This window comes from Cavia porcellus, unplaced genomic scaffold (genome assembly GCF_034190915.1).
Source record: "Cavia porcellus strain 051 isolate PalLab524CR breed Dunkin Hartley unplaced genomic scaffold, mCavPor4.1 scaffold_6, whole genome shotgun sequence".
In the NCBI taxonomy this organism is placed as follows: Eukaryota; Metazoa; Chordata; class Mammalia; order Rodentia; family Caviidae; genus Cavia; species Cavia porcellus.
Genome location: NW_026947489.1, coordinates 85540942 through 85563557, shown reverse-complemented (window position 1 = coordinate 85563557; position 22616 = coordinate 85540942). Strand labels below are relative to the sequence as shown.

The 22616-nt window shown below is 45.9% G+C and overlaps 1 protein-coding gene and 1 long non-coding RNA gene across 6 annotated transcripts in view; one reads left to right on the top strand and one right to left on the bottom strand.

The window, feature by feature from the left end:
- Nucleotides 1–22616, top strand: part of Hlf (HLF transcription factor, PAR bZIP family member) — a 52253-nt gene that overhangs the window by 2220 nt on the left and 27417 nt on the right. For all 5 annotated transcript variants that reach the window (XM_005002366.4, XM_003466828.5, XM_063251292.1 and 2 more), the window contains one exon: nucleotides 479–814. In XM_005002366.4, coding sequence (XP_005002423.1) covers nucleotides 479–814 — 336 coding nt within the window. The remainder of the gene's footprint in view (nucleotides 1–478; nucleotides 815–22616) is intronic.
- Nucleotides 2665–5977, bottom strand: LOC106027055 (uncharacterized). Its single transcript, XR_001200626.3, has 3 exons — nucleotides 5768–5977; nucleotides 3166–3280; nucleotides 2665–2940 (listed from the first exon to the last, which is right to left on the bottom strand). It is a non-coding gene; the product is annotated as an uncharacterized LOC106027055 (long non-coding RNA).

Here is a 22616-nt window from a genome sequence, read left to right as displayed (position 1 = left end):
AAAAGTCATGGCAGTTGTACATGATCCCAGGTAATCTTTTCCCACTGTAGATTTAAATTACCTCCTCACAGAATGCCCTGAAGACTGTCCTCTTGTTTTTATCCTGCATCAGCCTGTAGCCCCGTTCCACAGACTTGTGCTTTCTTTCCAAAGTAAATAGGAAGATGTTGAAAACCAGGCAGAGATCCATGTCCTGTGTCCTGCCTGAACTTTTTTTTTTTTTTTTTTTTTTTGTCTTTTTCCTTTTTATCGGTACCAGGGATCGAACTCATGGCTGCCTGCTTGCAAGGCAGGCGCTTATGCCACTGAGCTAAATGCCCAGCCCCCTGAACTTTTCACTTCAGAGGCACATAGGACAACAACCAGAGAACCCTGGTCTCAGAGGAGTCACTGTGTAAGGGAGGCTGGGAAGGGTGATAAAAGACTGATACCTTTTCCTTTTTTTCTTTTTTAATCCACCTTTTCCCTTCTTCTGCAGCATTTAGCAAAGATAAAGACAAGGAGAAGAAGCTGGATGATGAGAGTAACAGCCCGACAGTCCCCCAGTCGGCGTTTTTGGGGCCCACCTTATGGGATAAAACCCTTCCCTATGACGGAGATACTTTCCAATTGGAGTACATGGACCTGGAGGAATTTCTGTCGGAGAATGGCATTCCCCCCAGCCCATCTCAGCACGACCACAGCCCGCACCCTCCTGGCCTGCAGCCAGCTGCCTCAGCTGCCCCCTCGGTCATGGACCTCAGCAGCCGGGCCTCTGCACCCCTGCACCCTGGCATCCCATCTCCAAACTGTATGCAGAGCCCCATCAGACCAGGTACACTTCCCTAGGGCTCTCCCTTCAGATGGGATAGACTGAGGGGCAGGGGGGACTGGCGTGAACCCTGACACTCAAAGATTTTAGTGTGCGTCTACTTCACCCCCAGTGGAGGGTCCATTTTAAGGAGCATCCAGCTGTCTCACCTGGAGTCAGTTCATTGCGTGTAGTGGTACAAATTCTGATTTTTCAGGTCTGGGGTGCGAGCTCAGGAACATGCATTTTAAACAGCTCCCCTTAGGATTCTGACACAGCTGTTCTGAGGACTCTTGCTTAAGATATACTGCCCTGCAGTTCATGGTATAGACAAAAGAAGCGTGTAACTCATCTCTTCAGCTCTTCTTTCTGCTGACATACAGATAATAGGGTTTTGCTGGATGATTTGGGTAGGTTTTCTGTAAGGCTTAGTGTACCTACTTCATTGTGTTCTGGTCTGGGGGCGGGGAATTGAGTAGGCCTTTGGGGTAGGTAAGTTTTTTTCATCTTATTTTGTTATTGACTGAGAACTGGAATCTAAAAGCAGGTTCTTATATTAACTTAGAAAGCTTAGCCTTCTGCTAGTATCAGATACCTTCTCTCTGTCTCTCTGTCTGTCTCTCTCCTATTCACATGAACCAAATTGTTCTTATCTTTTGTTTTGCATTTTCATACCTAATCTACTTTTATCATGACCAAAAGGCTGCAAAGTCAGCTATAAAAGATGCAGAAATGTTACACAGAGACGTCACCCTAGGAGACTAGCGCTTTAAAACCCATTATGAAGTACTCAGAGGTAGACTCAACCTGGAGAGCTCTGGACTCATATCTTCAGCACCCCAGAGTACAAACTGAGCAGGAAGCAAGATCATTTCTTGTGCACAGGAAACCAGGAACAAAGATTCTGCCTGGGAGAATGACAGGAAGGTCGAGAAGTGGAGGGCCGTCACCGCAGGGAAAGACTGACAACCATGACAAAGCGAGACTTGTCTTAGAGGTGGTTACTGAACGCTGTGTCCTCAGCGCATGCAGAGATTGCTGTGACACACAGAGTGAGATTTAAATGTGCGGAAGTAAAGGAGGAAGAGAATCCCCCTGCTTTGCTATGTGCGGGTTGGCGTTAAGTTCATCCTTTGAGATGGCTCTGGGCTTTCAAACCTCTCTTACTGCTTCCCCAAACGCATGTTGAATGATAATCATTGGCTCATATGGAATGAAGTGTGGTCCTGTAGCCGCCCTCTGAGAAACTAAGCAAACACTCCTTCATGTGACCTAGCGTCCCTGCTTCAGGGAATGTTTATCTGAACAGACAAGCAAACTAAATCGTGATGCTTCCACGGAGGAGCACAGTCCAGGGACAGATGCATATCCCTAGTGCGTGGCAACATGAGTGCCCCAGTCTTTCTGCTGCACAGTGAGACTCCTGCCTCTTCATAGCTTTGTGGCTTTCAAAATGACGTAGCCTCTTGGACCCTTAGCATCCCTTTGAGTAGAAAGCATAAGGTCTATTTGGTGAGATTACTGTGAAAATTTAGAGGCAATGCATATAAAGAGTCGGATGAGTAGTACACGGTGTCCTGGCATTGGAGGAACCCATGACTGCTATTAATATCAATGTCATCTTTTACCATTTTATTCCAGGTTTCATCTTCTGAAATACCTTCGTAAAATAATTAGGTACATTGTATAATCTTCCTCTTCAGGGAAATATAAAAGCCTTTTGCCCACCAGTTGCTGGATTGGAAGTTGAGGCTTAAGTAATTTGTGAGAGTTTGCTGGAGTCTGTATGGCTCTGTAACTTCCAGAACTTTTGGGATGATCGGGTCAGAGTTGGAAGCAGTGGGTATCATTTTGTTACGTCAGAAGGCACATAATGAGGGTCTGGAAATAAGTTCTTTATTCACATGTCTTTTTTTGCCTGTAATCTGAGAGGCTGAGGCAGGAGGATTTCAAGTTCACCCCAATTTGGGATACATAGTAACTTAGCAAGACTCTGTCTCAAAATTAAAAAGTCAAAACAAAACAGTTTAAAAGAGGTCTGGGAATACAGTTTAGTACAAACATCCTGGGTTCAATCCCCAATGTCACAATAATGGAGATGAACTTCAAAATAATTTTCTTCTTTGAATTGGAAACTCAGTGTCCTAAATCTGATTGGAGAAAAATAAAGGAGGAGGGGTAGAAGGGGTTGAAGGAAGGATAGGGGAAGGGAAAAGAGAAAGGAATAAAGTTATATATGATGTACAAGCATAAATTCCCTATAGGGAATGTGATCATGATGTATACCTAAACTGTACTGATAAACTTAATCAACTTAACAAAAAGATAACCCAGTGTCCAACAGAAAAGAAAAAAAAAGTAAAGTTCTTCTTTACCATTAATGCAGATAGAGTCGCACCCTATTCTTCTTATAATGCTGGTTACTGTAAAGATGACAATGCAGGGTGCATCCCAGGGCTGTGGGCTCCGTGGAGGTTACTGCAAGCAAAACTGAACAGGAAGTTCTTCATTATTCTGTGTAACTCACAGGAGTGACCAGAATAGAAGTACCAAGTGAATCTTGAGGAAAATAAGTCCTCAGAAGGGAAAGGCACAGATGTAGCCTTGAACATTCTGGGAATTGCATAATTTCAGTCTCCACTGGGTTTTCTCAGCCTTGGCTCTGTGACCGGGTAGTCCTGTAGGATACTGTCCTGTGTGGTGTAGGGTATTTAATGACAGCCCTGCCTCTACCCCCTGATGACCTACCCTCCAGCTGTGATGAATAAAAACAGTTTCCATTCACTTCTAAATGTGCCCTGGGAATAAAAACTTACCCCATGGAGGACCAGTGGTCCATACCCAGGACCCAGGATTTAATTCTGGGTCCTGTCCTACCAGTGGTTACTTTTTACTTCCTCTAAAACTTCATGCAAAACCTTTTACTAAGGTTGGGAAGCATTAGGTTGCTAAAAGAAACAGGGAACCAGTGAGCACCCTTGTGCACTTTCAGCGGATAGAAGGAAGTCACCAGTCTAATCGGGAGATAACTGCAGAGCGTTCGCCAAGCACTGATTTTTCAGCTATCTGTTGAAGCATGCGTCTTTTGAGTTATGCTCAGTAGCATTCTGTTGTTAGTTCTGTCAATCTGATTGGAAGGAAACAAAGGCAGAAATTGACAAATTATGCATTTTGACATCTACCTCCAGGGGGTGTTGGAATGACAAGGTGAACATTCTCATGAATTTTCAAAACTGTCTACCATGGTACTCTTCTGTACATCTCAACCCAGTTCCTCTGTCTAGCTCCTTCATCAAAGAATAAGTCAATATCCAAAGAAATATCTTCACAGTTGTCTGTAAAGAATACCCCAAGGACCCAAGGAAACCTGATGTGATCATGGTGTGACTGCCAAGATTTCTGGGTGACCCTCCATGAAGGCAGGAGTGGTGCTTCCTGGTTGCTGTGGCTACCTGCTGAGACTTTGAGGTGTCTGAAGTGGAAGGTTCTCCCTGTCGCCAGAGCATCAGGGATGATGGTAGCTACTTTGAATGATTCTGTGTTTACATTTCAGATGCTATCGGAGGTGGTACGTGGGGTGCCCTCCTGGAGGTATGTGCTGGGTATCAGGAAGAATAAGAATCTGTTTGCCCTGAGAATTGAGCAGTTGGTTTAAGGACAGCTGTCCCTTTAGGGAAAGTCATCTATAGCAGACAAAGGCAGAGTTATTTTTAAACCCTATGCTTGTAAAGCTAGATTTGAAACCGTTTCCTCTGGTGGTTTTTCTTTGAATAGCTTGAGGGTGTCCTATCACTTTGAGGCCCATAGTCAGCTGAGAATTAAGAAGGCTGTCTTTCCAGTTCTAAGCACAGATATCACATTATGATCAAGGCTGGGCACGGAGTAAAGTGAAGCCCTTTCGTGTGCAGTCACGTGTAGGAAGAGCAGTGTTAATGGGAAGCATTAGACCAGGGTTCAGATAGAGCCCACTGTAACTTTTCAGGGTGCCATTTATGTTCTCTTCCTGCCAGCTGCCCTTTGTGACACAGGAATGGAAGGAGAGTACCGGTGAGTGAGATCTGCATAATGATGGAGGGGAGCTCTGTGCTGGTGATTTTGGGGATCATGCAAGGTCCTACTGGGTGAGAAGATGCTCTTCCTTTTCCCACATGTGTTGCCTCTGAAGGGCATGCCGGGTCTTATATTCCCCCATCCAGCAAACAGCAGGCCAGGGGTGCAGTGGGTGACAGCTGCCACACACAGCACCTCACGTCTTAGAAGTGCTTTTCATGCACCAGAATCAGGAAATCACCAAAGAATGGGAGGGAGGAAAGAGGCCACTTTGTTCTGGAGGTCAGTGGGTTGCTTTTCTCTCCGCTAGGTCCTATAGAGGATAGGCTTGCACTGTTCTCTTTTATCACGTTGCTGACATGCACAGCCTAGCAGTCCCTAGCCTCTGCCAAGAGGCATTTTGGGACAGATATAGACATCAAAGATCGGGGATATAGCTCAGTGGCACAGCACTTGCCTGACAAGTGTGAGGTCATGAGTTTAATTCTTGGTACCCACCTCCAAAAAAATGAAATCAAGACCCCTTGGTGGGTAGCAGTGTAGGCCTGGACTCTTGGGGTCTAGGGTTTTCATCCTGGACTGACCGTTGGGTTCACTGTATAACTCTGTGTCAGTTTCTTAACCTCTTTAAGCCTTAGTGTATTCATCAGTAGAGTGGAGATTATAGTCTCTGTCCCATGGGGTTTTAGTGGAGCAAATTAAGATAACACAAAGCAAAGCAGGTCCCTGTGCCTGGCACACACATGCTGAGTGCATAGAGCCCCTGTGAGGGCAATGGCGTGAGAGCAGAAAAAAGCATATCTGGGTTTCCAGCTCTCACACCCCATTTAGGGATTTATTCATCCAGTCCTGTTTCCTCTGCAAAAATAGGACATGCTTCCCTGCCCCCCTCCAGCACACAGACACACCCACATGCCCCACACTTACTGTGCACAGCCTGGCCTTTCTGTCCCTTCTGGGCTAGGGCAAATCACTTCCCCGATGTTAACCTGGCAGCACTGACTCTGAGTGAGTAGCTTCTGTTCTGTGAGTGTGGAAACAGCTGCTCTCCTGGGGCCCAGCCCCTCTGCCTCCCGTGGGAGCCTTGGCAACCCTGGCTAGCTGCCCGCAGGACCGTGTGCTCCAGGCACATGGCCGTGCCCTGTGGAGCCTGCCCAGCTCTGGGTGGTGTGCTGGCTTGCCTTTTTTTTTTTCTTCTTCTTCTTCTTCCCTTCTCCTCCTCCCTCTTGCTTCTCTTCCCAGGAGAGCTACAACGAGTGCCAGTAAGAAGCACTTGTAATCTTGACCCTGGCAGGAGAAAGCTGAGCCCTGGAGAGTGGCTGATAGACCAGGGAAACCTGTTCTGTTCAACCTTCAAGCCAGACCCCAGGCCTGGCCCTCTCTCTCCTGCCTTCTCTGCCCCGCTGCGGTGGGCAGCGTTCCTGGAGGCTGGCGTCTGCCAAGGGTCTTGGCAGAGTCTTTCCGGTTCAGCACTGTGCCTACCAGACTAGAAAAACAGCAGTAGACAGACAGAATGAGGTGGAGGAGAAAGAAAGGTGGGGGAGCCCAGGAGAAAAAAAGCCTTGATAACATCCTAATGCAGAAAGCCAGAGGAGGAGAAGACAGCGGTGATTTATTAGGTTTCTCAGAAGCCTCTCCTCCAAGGAGCACCAAACGCTTTCCCAGGAGTCATTTTTTATGTCTCAGCAGTAAAACATGGAGGGGAGAAGGGTGATAATAGGTGAAGTAATAAAATGTGGGCACGAAATACAGTAAGTTAAGAGTGTGACAGAGAAGTAGAGGGTCTGTGTTTGATTCTGAAATGGGAGTGGTTGAGAATATTGGTTACATTTAATATTTCCCATTTATTATATTTGACATTTCTCCAGCAGTTGTCTTGAACTGAAGCCACAGATCCATTGTTTTGCCATAAACTTAAATTTCCTCTCAATTTAGCTGTCTTCTGGCTTTCTACTCACCATGTCTGGTGGAACATCCTGTGTTGGAGACAGGGATGTTACACGGGCAACGTGGCAGTGTTTCATAGAGTGCGGGATCCCATAAATGCGAGGGCGAAGTTGGACTTGGTCACTTCCGGGCTTGTTCATGGTCTCAGGCACATCGTTTCAGTGAATGAGCTTTTGATTTCCCATCCAGAGTTCTGGAATAGTCAGTCCTTGGATCTCCTTCATAAGATTGTGAGCTAGTGCATGCAGGCAATAGACACGGAGCTTGGCATATGGGAAGTGCTTGGTGGTAGCTCTCTGCTCTGGGAAGCGTCCTCCAAAACCACTGAATCTCCCATCTCACACAGGCCCTGGCATGGGACTCAGAGACAAGCGCTGATGTTTTTCCCTTCCAGGCCGACTCAGAACTCTGGTCGGGAAATGTAGGCTTCTGTGCTTGTGCTTGCTGACTAGTCTTGCTTTCTGCCTCTCTCAGCGTCTTGAGTTTTAGGAGACCTTGGGTAGCTAACTCTAACCCTTCTCGCTTCTCCTTTGATTAAAAAAAATCAAACAAAATGTTTTTCAGGAAAGTTTTTGCATAGAGTTCTGCCATGTCATATTTCCTAGTACGTTCAATCCATCCGTGGTACCATTGGCTTTTTGATTGAGGTATTACTAGTTATAATTGAAGACAATGTAATGGTTTTAGGAGTAAGGAAACCATAAAAAGAGGTTATTGTGTTAAAGAAGGGAATGTGTTTAGTTCATATTCCTGCTTAGACTTTCCACAGTCTCCCTGGAGGAATAGTTCTTCTTCCTCCAGCTTCTCCTGCCTGAACCTCCGCTGTCCGATCTGCGAAGTGACATCCTTGCTGCGCTTATGAAGGCACTAACATGGCCCCTGGCACATAGTGGAACAGCCTTTCCCACAAGTCAGTTCTGCTGCTTTCCTCTCGTAAATGATTCAGTGATCAGAATGGAGCTGAGAGGAGGGAGTGGGAGGCAAAGAGCAATATGGGTGGTCCCAGAAATAGCACCAGTCTGTGCTCTGTGCACCAGAGGGAAGACAGACAAGGGTGCGATTCGGCTGCTGGTCCTGGGATGGCCACTTTATAGGAAAGTTAGGGCTTGAAGACAAAGTGCCAACTGTTAGGACAAACCAGCATATTCTCAGGGCTGACGAACAGAGGAGAGTGAAAGGTGAATCCAGAAAAGTGAGTAAAATATTTAAAAATAAACTCTAAAGCAGTGCAGACCCTAAAAGCTTGCAGGCCTCGTAGGAAGCAGCCCTTGCTCAGGGCAGGATTGACTGGAGCGGGGTTTGCTGGGAGACCTGGACCTCGTGTTGTCCTCAGAGAGAGAGCAAGAGTGGGGAGTTGGGCTGTGTAGAGGCAGGAACGCCCACACGGTGTCGGGGCGCAAGGTGCGCATACAATTCTGCGGTGCGGAAATTGCTGGGAAGGAGCAGAGAAATGCGTGGGAGAGGCTGGTGCCAGTCCAGGTGGCGGCTTGAGTACCAGGCACTGAACTCTGTCTTGCAGAGAGTAGGGAGCCAGGGAAGGTTTTTGAGCAGGGAAGCGGCATGTGAGCGTTGCCACTTGGGTTCAAGGTTGGATTTGAAACATTTTTAGAAACTTGACAATAGTTTCCTCGGGCAAGCCAGGATTTCCTTATTTTCATTATTTTGAAAATAAATACTCTTCCCCTGAACATCAAACGGCTTTTCAAAACACGATGTTCTAATGATCTAGATGAAGTAATTCTAAAACACAGGGTTTAGGTTTCACTTGTGAAGCTCATAATTTTGGTGATTGGGGGGAACACTCTTTGGCAAGCAAATGGTTTGAGGGATTTGAATGGTTTGGAATTTAAAAGTCCAAAAGCAGGGCTGGCCTCCTAGGAGTAAAAAAATAGATTTTAATAAGCTCAACCCATTAACATTCATTGCTTTTAAATGCCTCTATTTTATACGGCCTGCTAGGTCTGCAAACAAGTATATCGAACCAATTTTTATGTGTGTTTATGTGTGCGTGCTTGTGTGTGCACATGCTTATGTGTGTGGGGTGGGGAGTTAATGCCTCAGTGATCCAAATAGTGCTTGATTATAAAAGATTACCTGCAGCAGTAATGTCAAGCTAAAAATACTTACCCAGGTTCCTGGCCAGCTTATTAATTTTACTCCTGAGAGACAAAGGAATCATTATTGCAGGTTTGTATGCTGAAGTCCTGACCTCTTGCTTGAAACCAGTGTGTGTGTGTGTGTGTGTGTGTGTGTGCATGTGTGTGTGCACGTGTGAGAAAGAGAGAGAGCGAGAAAGAGGGAGGCACTGGTAGTGCTGGCAGAGGAGTTTTGTAGCAGGAGATGGCAGAGGCAGTTCAGCTGCATGGCGTATGTACATGAAATGACTTCTTCAGGTCCCCTTCTGGTACCAAGCTAGCATTACAGGAAGCTGGAAGAACTGCCATAACCCACTCCAGTTTGCTTAAATACAAAACAACAGACAATGTGTGCAGTGTCACCTCCAGCTACATACAGTAGATAATTACAGGAACATTGGCAGAATTGCCTGCTGGGGAGAAGTGTACAGTATGTGTCTCTGGTATATTGGTATCTGGTGGATACAAGCGCCATGACTGTATGTGAAAATTCCTGAGATGTTTGTTTTCTTTCTTTTCTGACTTTAACGACTATCATTACTGTCTTCACTCACTACCTATCGAGTCCCATTTTCTCTGCTGAAAAATGACTCAACTCCCCTGTTGTGCTGGGTTCCTAAAAGTTTTGTTTTTAGAAGTTTAATCTGGGATTATTTTTAATATTATTAATGATCGTTGGAAGACTGCTTTGGAATTTGGGGTCTTATAATGAGGCATGGCTTGTGGTTAATTAAACCCCCTTGGCTCTCCAGTCTTACCCGGGAGACCCCAGATACCTAAAAACAATGAGTGCATGCTACAGAAAGATGCTCGAGGGAGCTACAACATTAAATCATCTGTGACAAAATGTTCTCTCAGAAAGTGGAACTGCATAAATGGATCTGCCGAAATAAAAGCTTTGGCAGAAACTCTTTTGAGTGGGGAAGAGCAGTGCTTTCTTTTCTAATTAGCTCTGGGTAGCAGGCTGCGCCAGAGTTTTGCTGAGAAACCCAGGCACAGACTGTGGAGCGAGAAAGACTCGGTACTGCCCTGCATGTTTCTGCTCTTTTAATTGTGCTGTCCACTCATGCACACCGAATGCTTCTTGAACTGAACCAAGTGGGAAAAGCAAAGGTTTGTTGGGGGAAGGATGCTCCTGAGCCCTGACCAATGGGGATCCACGCTATAAACCAGATGAACAAGATCCTCTAGGTATGAAGTAATCAGATTACCCAGAACAGAGATCACAATACCGCAGGATAGAAAGGTTCTTTTAAGTGTATTGGCAAATGAGCTCCATCTGCTTGTCATTTGCACAGTAGACTTAGTTCGCCTTAGGATAAATTCATTATGATGGGATTAGTATTACCCAAGAAGACCATGCAGGTTCTGCTAGAGAGAACTGTGACAATAGGAAGGTCGTCTCAGATCCCACCAGAATAGCACTGCTTTTCAAAGTGGACCCAAGAGATGTTCAGGGGAAAGAGTAGATAATACAGAATGAGAAGATGGAAATGAAACCTTGGTAGAAAAGAAGGATAAGAAAATAATTTGCAGCCCTCACTTCATAAGAATTTCATAGAATTTACTTCATTGCAATTGATTTCTATATACACTTTCCCATGAGAGCTGAATCTTGTTTCCTTATAGAATCAGAAGTATGTTTATTTCCACAGGCCAATAACATGAATGATTTTTAGAATAATATTTAGATCTGTGTCAAAACATAAGTTGTTGTTTAGCTTAAAAGTGAAATTTACCCAAACATTGTAGGTTGGTGAGTGGTTTTCAGTTATTGGATTCCTTACAAGTTTGAAGGTAGATGATAAGATTTAGCATTACATAAACTGGTGTCAAGAAGCATTGGGGGCATCCATATATGTATATATATTTTCTTTCTATCTCTAGCTTGTCTGGCAGTAACATTGCATTGATTTAGATTTTATGACTATTTGATCTCGAGTTGACTGGACTGAAGTTTATATTCTTTGTCTTCTTAATAAAGATGATTACCAAATAGATTCAGTGTCAAACATAGTTTGCAGGAGGCACATTTTACTTACATGAGTAAAAAATCATCTTTGAAGACTTTGACCATGTTTATATAAATCATAATTCTTAACCACAGGTATATATCAGTGAATAGCAAAGGAATTTCTGTCTTCAGGTTTTTCCATAATTCAGATTAGTGCTCCCACCAAGTTATTATAGTCTGTCTCTGGATGCCCTCCCGAACCTTGCCTGAAATTTTCATGTTTTTAAGTTAAATTTTCATGGAAGTATATGGAACCAAAGGAGCACTGTGGTGCATTTATCTGTCATCAGAGAGGATGTCAGAAACCAGTCCCCAAAGATGCTAATTTTCTTTTGAAGTTTGGTAATGAGATAATTGGCTCTCAGAGCAATGTCTCAGTCTCCCCCTTCTGTTCATGGACAGGGAGCAAAGCCTGGAGGTTAAACTTGCAGCCTAGACTTCAGTCTTACCTCGGCCTCTTACCAGTGGGGTAGTCCCCTGCCTTTGTTTCCTGCACCATGAGACGATTATTTCCTCATACCCTTTCCCATGGGAGGAGGATTTCTGGGAGAGGAAATGAGAGGCAGACAAAAGCACGCCGAACACTATGTAAGCATGACTCTCAGCGTTTTCACTTGTATTCTGTGGTTACTGTGTCTTCTCGCACCTCCATCATCACCCTGGTGGTGGGCACCACTCGAGTGGGCACCTTGTGCTGTCGCCATGGTGCCCTGGGAACTAGTCCCACCTTTGGAGCCACAGTAGGGACATAAAGAGTCGCAGTCATAAAGAGGCAGAGCAGGTGAGCAACCTGTGTGTTTATACCTGTGGAGAGACGTGCCCCACCTTGCAGCCCCATCCAAGGTCCATTCGCACATGCCAGTGACTGCTTGGCAACAGGTGCTTCAGGGGCCAGGTGCGGGTCTTGCTCTCTGCACCCTGCTGACCTCTGATACCGTGTCCAGAGGCACCTGAGTGGGCAGAGGTAGGAGGCGTTCATATACTTTTCCTTTTGTGCTCTTGAGCGTTTGTTGTAAGATTCGAGCTCTTTCTCTTGCTTTCTTTGCCAAGACACCTCTGGGTCACAGAGGCAAGAAGAACTGGTTGCTACTAACAGAGTTAGATGTGGTCTTCCCAGTAGGGAGAAGCAGGGCGGTAGAATTCCAGTCTGGCTTCTGCTCCTTCTCCTGAGGGTCTCTCAAAGGTTGTGGGTGAAAGCGTGGCAGGGAAGCTCAGCCTGGAAAACCTGCACCCCCTGCTGAAGTGGAATGGGGACATGAAGACATTGAGGAAACAAAAGGAGGTGATTTGGGAGAGATGGGTAAAAAACCCTTTTACTCAAAGAAGAAACTGGAAGTCGATTGATTTAAGAAATGGGATTAATCTAATGTGATTTTGCTTTTCAACCAGGTTAGAAGTTGGAGTGCTTGGCCTGGGTTTTGAAGCCTTGGGTTTTGGAAGCCCTGTGTTGTGTGTTGTACTTCTGGGTGTGGCGGGATAAAGCTATTAAAGGTACAGTGGTTTTAAAGGATTACCAAGTACATCAGAATCAAAGTAGGCAAGATTCCACCCTCTTGAGAGGAATATTTAATTCCAGCTAAAGTTCCCTCACTATATTTGCATATCTTGTCAGTCCCTAGGAGCCTCCCTTTTATGAAAGGATGGGTTCAATACTCCTAAGTTTAAATCAGCTAAATGCAATATCAGTGAGATATTTAAGCCAAAATGGTTCTAAGTACTTAATGTAAGAGGTTGTAGGGAATCAACTCATATTAGAAATGATAGTGGTTCCTGGAATTTAGTCTATTCCTGAGGGGTTTGAGTGCTGTAGTTATCTTGCCAAAATATGTTTTCTTTTCTTTTTCTTTTTTCTTTTTTTTTTTTTTTTTTTTTCCTTTACCAGCCCTTCCATTCTGACTACAGTCAGCTTAAAAATAAATTTGGGCATATCTCAGTGGCCAGAAACCATGGAGATCAGAATGAAATCATTGTCAAGGCAAAAATAACAAGCTCTGATAAAGATATTCAGAGAAACACAGACCTAATAGCATCAGCACATCATTGCTGGATCCATTAGTTACCAAACTAAATTGGATTTGGGATCAGTACCCTAGGAAGCCATGAAACTTTGAGGGAATTATGTGAACCTCGCATCCCATCTCCTCCAGAACTGGCGCTTGTTCACAAGGTTGTCCTGAAGGTTAAGTTCTATCAAGCATGCTTTCTGTAAAAGGACCTGATGCCTACTCAGAGTTGCAACTTAGGGAGTTGCATTCCAGTCAGAATCTAGCACTCGAAGTTCATTTTCTTATGTATATTCCTATTTCCTCTCTTTAGAGTCTCACCTGTAGGCTTCTGCATTGCTGGTGTGGGTCTTTGCAAGTTCCATGGGTACATGAGAAAGCCTAATGATGCCCCGCCTTGTGCTATTCATTGGAAATATAACCCTAAGTTATCAATCCCTTTGGCTTATATTTCTTTATTTTTAAAATGGAAAAAATGTGCATCCTAATTTGCAAGCATGTCATAAATACTGCACAAAAGAGCCAAATAAAAAGTTAACAGTCAAATTCAAATCAAACTCCAAATTGGGTTGGCATTATTATTTCCCTTGAGTTTTATATGACAAGATGGGAAGAAACAGCAACAACTTCAGAGGTAGGCTAGTCACAAAGAGCCCTGAACTTGGAGTCTATCTAAATTCTAGAACTGGCATGTCAGGGTAAGGGTGTGTGTCTTGGACAGGTCACCAGGTCTCTTAAGGCCTCAGTGCTATTCTTAGTTCTGTGACTCTGGACTCTAAGACTACTATGAGCTAGAAGGCTAATGTCATATTTTGGTACAAAAATTTAAAGTCTCTTGGAGCCGCGATGCTGCTCCCAAACCAAGTAGATGGATTAAAAATCTGTCATTCTGCCACTCAAAAAGAATGACAGGGCTTAAAAATTAATGTGGAAAAGTGAAAGATATTTGACACCTTTCTGATGAAAAAAATTCTGCCTCAACATGGAAGCTCCAATGGTCTTAATCCTGAATGGGACTCACTGGCTTCTCTCTGGAGTCCAGCATTCCAGAACCATACTGAAGTTAAGTCAGTTATCTGTCTGAAATCATTGCTCCAGGGCTTGGCTCATTTAACAGTAGGTTATTAGCCAGACAGAATATTAAAAAAGAAAATAGAAAAACCACAGCTACTCCAAGGCCCACAGCTACCTATTTTGATGGCAACTTTTCCAGAGGGGTAGTGGCCAGCTAGGGTTTGTCTGCTCCTGGGAGTGGATGCATTCAGGTTCATAGCACTATGCAAGGCAGTGGGTTTCATCACACGCTGGCTTTAGGACATTAGTAGGTGCCTGAAATGTCATCTGGAATAGTGCTGAGGTTTGGTCTGGACCCTGTGAAATGAGCTCTGTGATTAATTGGTGATGTCTGCTGTGAGCTGAGGTGGGGCAGTGCTTGGGCCAGGTATTTGCTGTCCTGCCAGAGCAGGTTAGGAAGATCTTTCAGTACTTGTCTGTCCTCCGGGCAGCAGATCAAGGACTCGGGCCAGGGTTGTTTCCGGTGTCCTGGAAGAGTGTTTTTCCAAGCCTCAGGCACGTTCTGTTTTACTCTCTGAGGGAGGTTTATTCTGGTTAACTTAACAGAGAATGAAAGAAAGGAAGTCTGTTGATTCTAGGCCTGGTCACAAGACAGGAACTGCAAGGTAGGAGGAAGCTGGAATTCCAGAATGTAATTCCGTGGACACCCAGTGGGCATGGGGTCAGATGCCCCCTGCTCCAGCAAAGGCAGCCACAACTCACGGTTCTGGATAGACTCCTAGCTGCAGATTCCCCTTGGTGAGCATCCACAGAATGCTCCATCTTCTTTGATCTCGACTTTAAAATAGAAGAGCTACCTCCTCCTTTAAGGAAGAATTTCCCTTCTTTAAGAGGAATTTGATGGTCCCCCCTCAGCATTTTGAGGGCAATTCTGTTATCCAAGCAAATGGACAAATTGCCTGAAGTCCTTTTCTCTCAGCTTTGGAATGTGCTTTGTGTTTCTGTGCTGTGGATCTGTGTTCCTGGTGGTATTTGAATGCTTCAGATAGCTTTTTCTGCAGAGAACTGTTGAGGGGGAGAGCAGTGCTTTCTGCTGCACCCCAAGTGTGCTTCTCATAGCCAGCCAGATGACTCTGAACTCTCCTAGCTTTAAACCCATAAATGGTGTCAGCAGAACGATTAACAGCCACCTTTTACTGAACACTTACTATGTGCTCCCTGGAGCCCCGTGACTGTGTGACAAGGGGCAGGCCAGGAGGCGTGTTGGGTAGTGGGGTGATGTGGGGGTTAAACATTGTCCACAGCGGAATCTACAAGAGAGTGTGGAGTTCGGAAGGACGGATGGACTTCCTCTGCCACCACTGCTTCCTGTTGTTTCTGGTCACTGCCCTTGAGCTCTGCATACCATTAACTTTCAATTAACCCAAGGCTGATGAGCCAGTTTTCAGATTAACTGAGGTGAAAGCTCACCTGGGCCTGGGTGGAGCTCCTCAGCTCAGCTGCTCCTTAGTAACTGGCCCTGGCTGCTTGCCTGTCCTGGGTTGGGCTGCAGGACAGGGTTGAGCTCTCACAGAGGGGACCAAGTGGGCAGTTTCTTCCATGACCTCCTGCTCCCTTCACCTGAAGTTGCCCACTGACCCTGAAAGTTCCTCATCCCCCAGCCCTTGCCCCGAGAGGTTCAGAGGTTTCCTGGGGTCCTCCTGCGGTACCCCTGCTGCCCTCTAGCTCAGCCCCAGTCTGATACCCACTGCAAATTCAGAAGTTCAGGTTGACCACAGACCATGGCCAATTGGACGGCCCTGGAGATTTAGAAATCTAATATGTTGAAAGGAAGCCAGGGAGCAGGGGTTGCTAATCTCCCTTTTCCTCTTCAGCCTGTAAACCTCCTCGCACGCAAAATGTAGGTGGGTAGACCCGAAACACTGCACAGTGGATCCCTCCTGAGGTCAGTGGTGGCCAAGGCTACAGAGACAGTGAGGCAGGCCAGGGGCCACGACAGCAGCTTCCTCAGGATCCTGGCTTTCCGGGATCCTGTTTAGGCTGCCTAAAACTGTCTCCCATAGTCATCCTGGTGCATACAGTTGCAACTCTGTGTCGCTGCGGGTCGGCTGAGTAGGAATTAATGTCAGGTCAGGTTATATACTGTATAATCTGGGATTAAATTCGGGGCATGTTTAGGTGGTCCCGGTTAGGGGAGAGGTAGCTTAGAGCTCAGGTGGACTGTAGACCTTGAGAAGGTATCCACTGAGAACGGTGGTCTGGGACCCACCAGGACACAGTGAACACTTGCAGAGGATCATGCGCGGTAGAATTCCATGCATTATTTTCATTTCTCAGGCAGAACCCACCCGAGCACCTGACTTGACTCTTCCTCTCTGCTCTTTCCTCTTGGCTTGCCGGGCTGCAGTGCCCTACCTGGATGCAAGTGTGGGGGCCAGCAGCTGCCATCCCTTTCCGCCCAGGGCCTTTGGTTTCTCTGGGTCCTTCTCTCTGGCTCACATTTTCCCAGGGCTGCTGGGATGTATGTACAGTCTAGAGATCACATTTTATTAACACAAAGCAAGCTGCTTGGGCTGCTTGGCTCTCGCAGTCACGTGGAGAGAAATGTGCTTCTTCGGTCCTCCAGCCTGCAGCTCTCTGTGCTGAATACAGCAGAGAGCCGGGCACGGGGCCAAGCTTACATTTCACTTCAGAACACACTTTCACATCACGCCTTGGCAGAACATCCTCGGCGGTGTCTATTTGGGGAGTAAGTTAGAGAAGTGTTGTTTCCCTCTTATGAGTGTCAAGAAGATAGGACCTGTAGAAAATGTTTTACTTCTCCTCCACCTTCGTCACCTTCAAGGGACTCGGGTGTCAGGATGATCCAGCTAAATGCAGCAGGGGTGCTGGAGAGTAGCCCCTTCTTTTCCTCCCAGGGCCATCCCTTTCCCTTGCAAAATCAGTAAACACAGCCAGGACCGCCCGGGACAGAGAAACTTAGGCCAAGGTAATAACATCAAAACCAAAGTCCTGGAACTCTTGGGTAAACTAGTTACTCTCCCAGATAAAACAACTTTGGTGTCCAAATCTTTCTTTCCAAAGATCTAAGACTTCTCTGAGATTGGGCCAAAGCCAGTCATTGAAGGCAGGAACTTCAGTGAGCCTCCTGGAATGGCAAACACTGTGAAAACAAACAAGTGGACCTCTTCCATTTGGTTTTCCCTTACGCGTCTATTTTTATTTCTTTTTTCCCTCCTTGTGCTTCACCGCCCTGCGGGACCCTGTCCTCTCCACCCCTGCTCTTATCCCCATCTCGCTTTTCTCAGGGACCACGCCGACTATTTTGCCTGCAGTGAAACAAATATCTAATTTCAAAAATTAGATTGGAATTGGGAGAAAGGAGTGTATAATTTGCTTCTTTGGGTAGTTTCCCTTCTCTGCCTTATGTTCTGTTCTTATAGGTGGCTACCTGAAGCTTAACTCAGGTTTAAAAATAAAGTTGGTTTTGTAATTTAAAACCCCCCCTGGGGAAGATTGGAATGTCTTTAAAAAAAGAAAAGAGAAGGAAACAAAGATTTATTGGAATAATATGGATTTTTTTTCTCAATGAGTTAGACCTCTCTAATGAAAATAAGCTGTTTCTTTCCTGTCACCCCCCACCCAAAAGCCCCACAAGAGTTTCCCTAGTGCCAAGCCTTACTCAGATTCTAGGATTAACTGCTTGAAGGTTACTTTTGCAGCCAGTACCATGCAACCAAGCAGCAGCCAATCAAGACTTAAGGAATCTTTCCCAGCCAGATGCATAGGCCAGCCCCTGTCCTAGAAGATGTCCTAGAGGATCTCAGGAGCCAGGATGCAGTCTCCTACTGGTCAGCTAGTGAAGCCTTTGTTTACTCTGCAGAAGGCAGGTGCCAGAAACCCCTTCCAGCAGTCTCCAGAACCTGCTGGTAATTAGCTTCAAAAATAATGCCAAGTTCTCACATGGCTGGTAGATGCATTGGCTCAGTAGGGTGGGGGCAAGAGTGTTACTTCACAGAGTAATGCTGTTGCAGCCCCATTAGTCATTCCAGGTGAGGTTAGATAAGGTTACTGGAGAGATGAAGTCGCCTTGTACTTTCAGAGGTCTTCTGACTTAAGTGTTGGGAAAGAGCCGGATTTCAGAAGTCAGAGTGGAGCTGTGTTCCCTCTCTGCTTTTGCTTAAAAATGGGTGGTAGGTTTTTAAAGTCATGTCTCCCTCTTTTTCCTCTTCCTCTCACTGTTCTTCCTTTTCTGCTGGGAATTGCACCCAAGGCCTCAGGCATGCTAAGCGTGTGCCCTACCATTGAGACTGGCATAAGTCCTGAGGGATGTTTGCATATTATCTGCAGCCATTCTCAAGCACAAGCTCTCCATTCCTCCTGCATGGATTATCTGCTCAGCGTATTGGCCAGGGTAAATGAGTAAACCCTGGCTAGCTGGCGCTCACCATGCATCAGAGTAAGCCCTTAAGACTTCTATCCCTTGTACCCTCTTAGGAAGTCAAGGAATATGATTTCATTTTAGAATGAACTGAAATGAGGCTTAGTGCGTTTCCTTAGTGTACATTATAACAGCAGGACAGTTATTCAAAGCGGACTGTACCTGGACTGCTATGAAAATCAGACCTTTAGGTTGTGGGACCTGAATTTGGATTCTCCTACCAGTGTGAGTGCTTTCACTCTGAAGGGTTTTCTCATTTTGTATCAAGCAGAAGTGGATGATTAGAGCCCCTGTTCACACCCCACCAGCACTGTACCCCTCACAGTGGCTGCCAGCAACTCCTGGCTGCTGATTGTAGGGTTCAGGTTCTCAGAGGCGGGGACCAGGCTTTGTTTCCAGCACCTGAGCACCAATCTGTACTCAGTAAATGATGAATGCGTGAAGTAACAGAGATACTATTTCTTTTTAGAGAGCGCATTAAACAAGCACTTGTACCAGTAGAACTTTCCCCACATGGTCTGTACAGAGGGTCTGATGGGCAGGTATCTCCTGGGAGCACCCCTGAGTCAGCCCAGGCTTGAAGAAGATTGTGGGCCGAGGTTCCCCTGCAGATGGCAGTCTCAGCCGTGGCCCTTCATGATGCTTTCATGAGTTGCTTTTCTTGCATTTTACTGTTTCAGACGGGAGGATTTAGATGTGTGCAAATAAAGGTGGATCGTGACCCTATTTTCTACCATTCAGTCCCCATGTCATGATAGGAAGGTAGAAGATCCCACATGCTTGTTCTCAGCTCACCTGCAAGAGTTCTTAGAACTCACCCGACAGGTTCTTAGCTGGGATTTTAACTGGGTAAGCAGAGAAGTCCCACTTTGGGTGAAGGGAGGGAGGGAAGAATGCAGAAGGACACACAATAAGTCCCCAACTTACGAGTGAGTTCCATCCCAGGAGAACATTAGTAAATCAGATTCTTTCGTCATCCGACTAAGTGAGTCTCATACGGCACACTTGTGCTTCTTATGCGCTATACCTGTGAGAGTTCGCAGCTTGGGTGTTGTAGGTCAGGGGCTTACTGTAGTTTTTTTGTTTGTTTTTTTTTTTAAATCACATTACAGGTCTTCTGTTAATAGATGCAAGAGTTCTGTCTGTCCAAATGTCATGACAGGTATAGCTTCTTGGGCATAGGATTACTCAATAAATCCTTTTTTTTAACCATTCTTGTCTTCCCCTAAGGAGGGTTTTAAATTCCAAGACCAATTTTCTTTATAAACCTGAGTCAAGCTTCAAGTGGCCACCTATAAGAACAGAGCACGGGCAGGGCAGGGATCATGCCCTGAGCAGCTGCAGCCCTCCACAAAGGATGTGCTGCTGGTAGGGGCTGTCCTTCCCTTCAATGCCTGACACCAGCAGGTCCAGGGACTCAGGGCTTGATTCTCCAGGCCTCTCAGTGTCCCCTGGCACAGGGTCATTCTGAGCCCCCTGTACCCTTGTGCTCACTCCAAGGAACACGGTGTGAGCCTCTGGCAATAGCTGGAGTTGTTGCTGCTTCCCAAATCTGCTGCTCATCAGCTTCCTGTGCCTCAGTTTATTCGTAAGATAGGAAAAGAACATCTCTCTTACCAGGATTCGGTAGCACAGCTCTGAGGGTAACCTCATAGTGCATTAGGTTATTCAGGCAAGTGAGGCATTTGAAAAATTAGTTTTAAAACAAATTAAAATATGGAAAAACAGAATGTGTGCGGCTGTCCTCCAAGTTACACTGGAAGCAGAGGCAGAAGGATCAGGAGTTCGAGGCCTGCCTGGACAATTTAGTAAGATCCTTTCTCAAAATCAAACCAGATCAAACTGAAACAAGTAAATAGCAAGCATCCTTACTCATTTCTCCTAAAATTATTAACGCTTCAGAGTCATGTAGATAGTACCTATGTATTTGCCTTTACATTCATCTATGAATGTACACATCAAAGATCAATTTGAGATGTTGAGGATTTTTTAAATAAAACACATGTATTTAATGTACACTGCTGAACTGCAGTAATTAGTTCCAAGTCTGTTTTCTCGGATCTTTATCCCGCCTGGCATTTGACATTCATCATACTGGTGAATAAGCCTGGTTTTAGCCTAGTTCAGTGGATCCTCGCATTCCCCTGGGTGACCCCGTGCATCAGAGGGTGGGAGGCCCCGAGTTCCTAGATGTGTCCCTTGGGAATGTAAGAAGAGCATCTCTTGAACAACCCGAGCAAGACCACAGGAGACTGAACTTCCTTCTTTGGTTCTGAAGAAGGCAGATGGATGGAAGAAGAACCCGTGTGAGCAGAAAGGTCTGGGCAGCCTTGAGACGTGCAGAGCCATGATTATCCAGTGTGTTCCAGGAGGCCGAAGGCATGATTGCTGCGGTTGGCAGCTGGGCCAGGTGATGACCAGACTGCACTGTCCTCTGAAGAGGGACAGCAGAACTTTCCTGTCCTCTCCTGACTGGAAGACGCTGACTCAGGAAATCAACTGGGCACCCGTTTTTCTCAGTCTCTCAAACGACATGTAATAAAGAAATAGTACAGTAATATTAGTCCTTCTTTGCAGGGGGTGCTTGCAGTCTGGGCACTAGGCTGTGGGGTTCACATGTGTCATCTCATCACACTCAACAGTCCTTGGGTGCTGCTGGTTTTAGTATTAGATGGGCACTTTCCTCTTCAGGTGAGAGAACTGAGGCCCAGAGGAAGTGAGCAGAGGGAGGAGTGAGCAGTTAGGAGACAGCAGGATGGGACAGGACACCGCCGTCTGTCAGCAGAGCTGAGTGTTGGGTCACTACCACCCTCCTGCCCTCAGCAGGGTGCTCCTTGACTGCGGAAAGGCGTCCACCTTGTGTCTGTGGCACAGCCTAGAGGCAAATGCGTGCTGGGCTCTTGGCTGTGAAGGGCAGAAGAGAAGAGAAATGACATCAGGAGGCACCTTTGTGGAGGTTCTAGAGTGTCTTTGGCCAACTCCTGGGAGTCTGCAGAAACAGAAAGGCTGTCTTTCAAACACAGTTTTTATTTTTAAATCATGAAAGGCTTCATGTAAAAGTCTGTGCTTTTTTGCAACTCTGAAACCCACAGCTCCTTCTGACCTGCTCTCAGAAGAGAATCGCTATGAAATGAAGACAACCTCAATCAAGGAAGATGCAGCAATCCAGGAAGGTGGCCTAGGGGGTTCCAGGAAAATTAGGAATGTCGTGTCCCTGGGCTGCTGGTACTGAGCCCACAACGCAGTGCCCGCAAGTCAAAAAACAGGATTTGTTACCCCAGGCCCACACTGTCATCTGCCCTCATGCCGCAAGAAAACAATCATGAGAATCTCAGTCTTACGCGAGCAGATTTCCCCTTGCATGGTGAGAAATCTTACTGAGATGGGTATGTGAATGCACGGGTATGTTGGGTATTAACTATGCTTTTGCCTAGTTGTGCTGTGCAGAGATGCTCTTATGAGGACCCTCTGTAGACAAAATGTAAGGAAATAGCTTTTTAAGAGATACTCATAGGAAGCGGCAAAATGCAGGTAGCCAGCACTTGGTAAATATTAGTTTGTGTACCTCTGCTGTGTGTAAGGCAGGTTGTACAAGCGAAGTTTCAGCAGCTCAGATGCAAAAATAGCTGTGCATACGAAGATGTGGCCTCTTTCCCCGAGTGTGGACCAGATGTCAGGCTGCTTTGTGAGGACTCAAGGAACGTACGGCTTCCTTCTTCGGGGCTTGGCGGCTTCTCTCCAGATGGAGAAGCCTCCTTTTCCATGCACTTCTTGGATCGGAAAAACAAGAACGAAAAAGGATGGTTGGGAAGTCTCAGGGAGTGGACCTTCTGTGTTCTCCTTTTTAAAAAAGCATTTGTGGGGCTGGGGGTTTAGCTCAGCGACATAAGCACCTGCCTTGAAAGCAGGCAGTCGTGAGTTCGATCCCCGGTACCGATAAAAAGGAAAAAAAGACCAATAAAAAAAAAAAAAAAAGCATTTGTATCCTTATGGGCTTCAGACCTTCCTCACAAATCAGAGGCATGGTCTCGGTGCCATTTCCCTGCTACCTAATAGCAGAATAAAATTAATAGAGAATCTCAAAGCACTTGGGTGTGTGTTTGGAATGCATGTCTTCCTTTTTTGACCAGATATTTTCAGAGGGCCAACCAGTGAAGTGCTGGCATTTCAAAGGCAAGAAACGTGTCATCCTTTGAACTGGAGGAGCTTATGAATTTCAAAG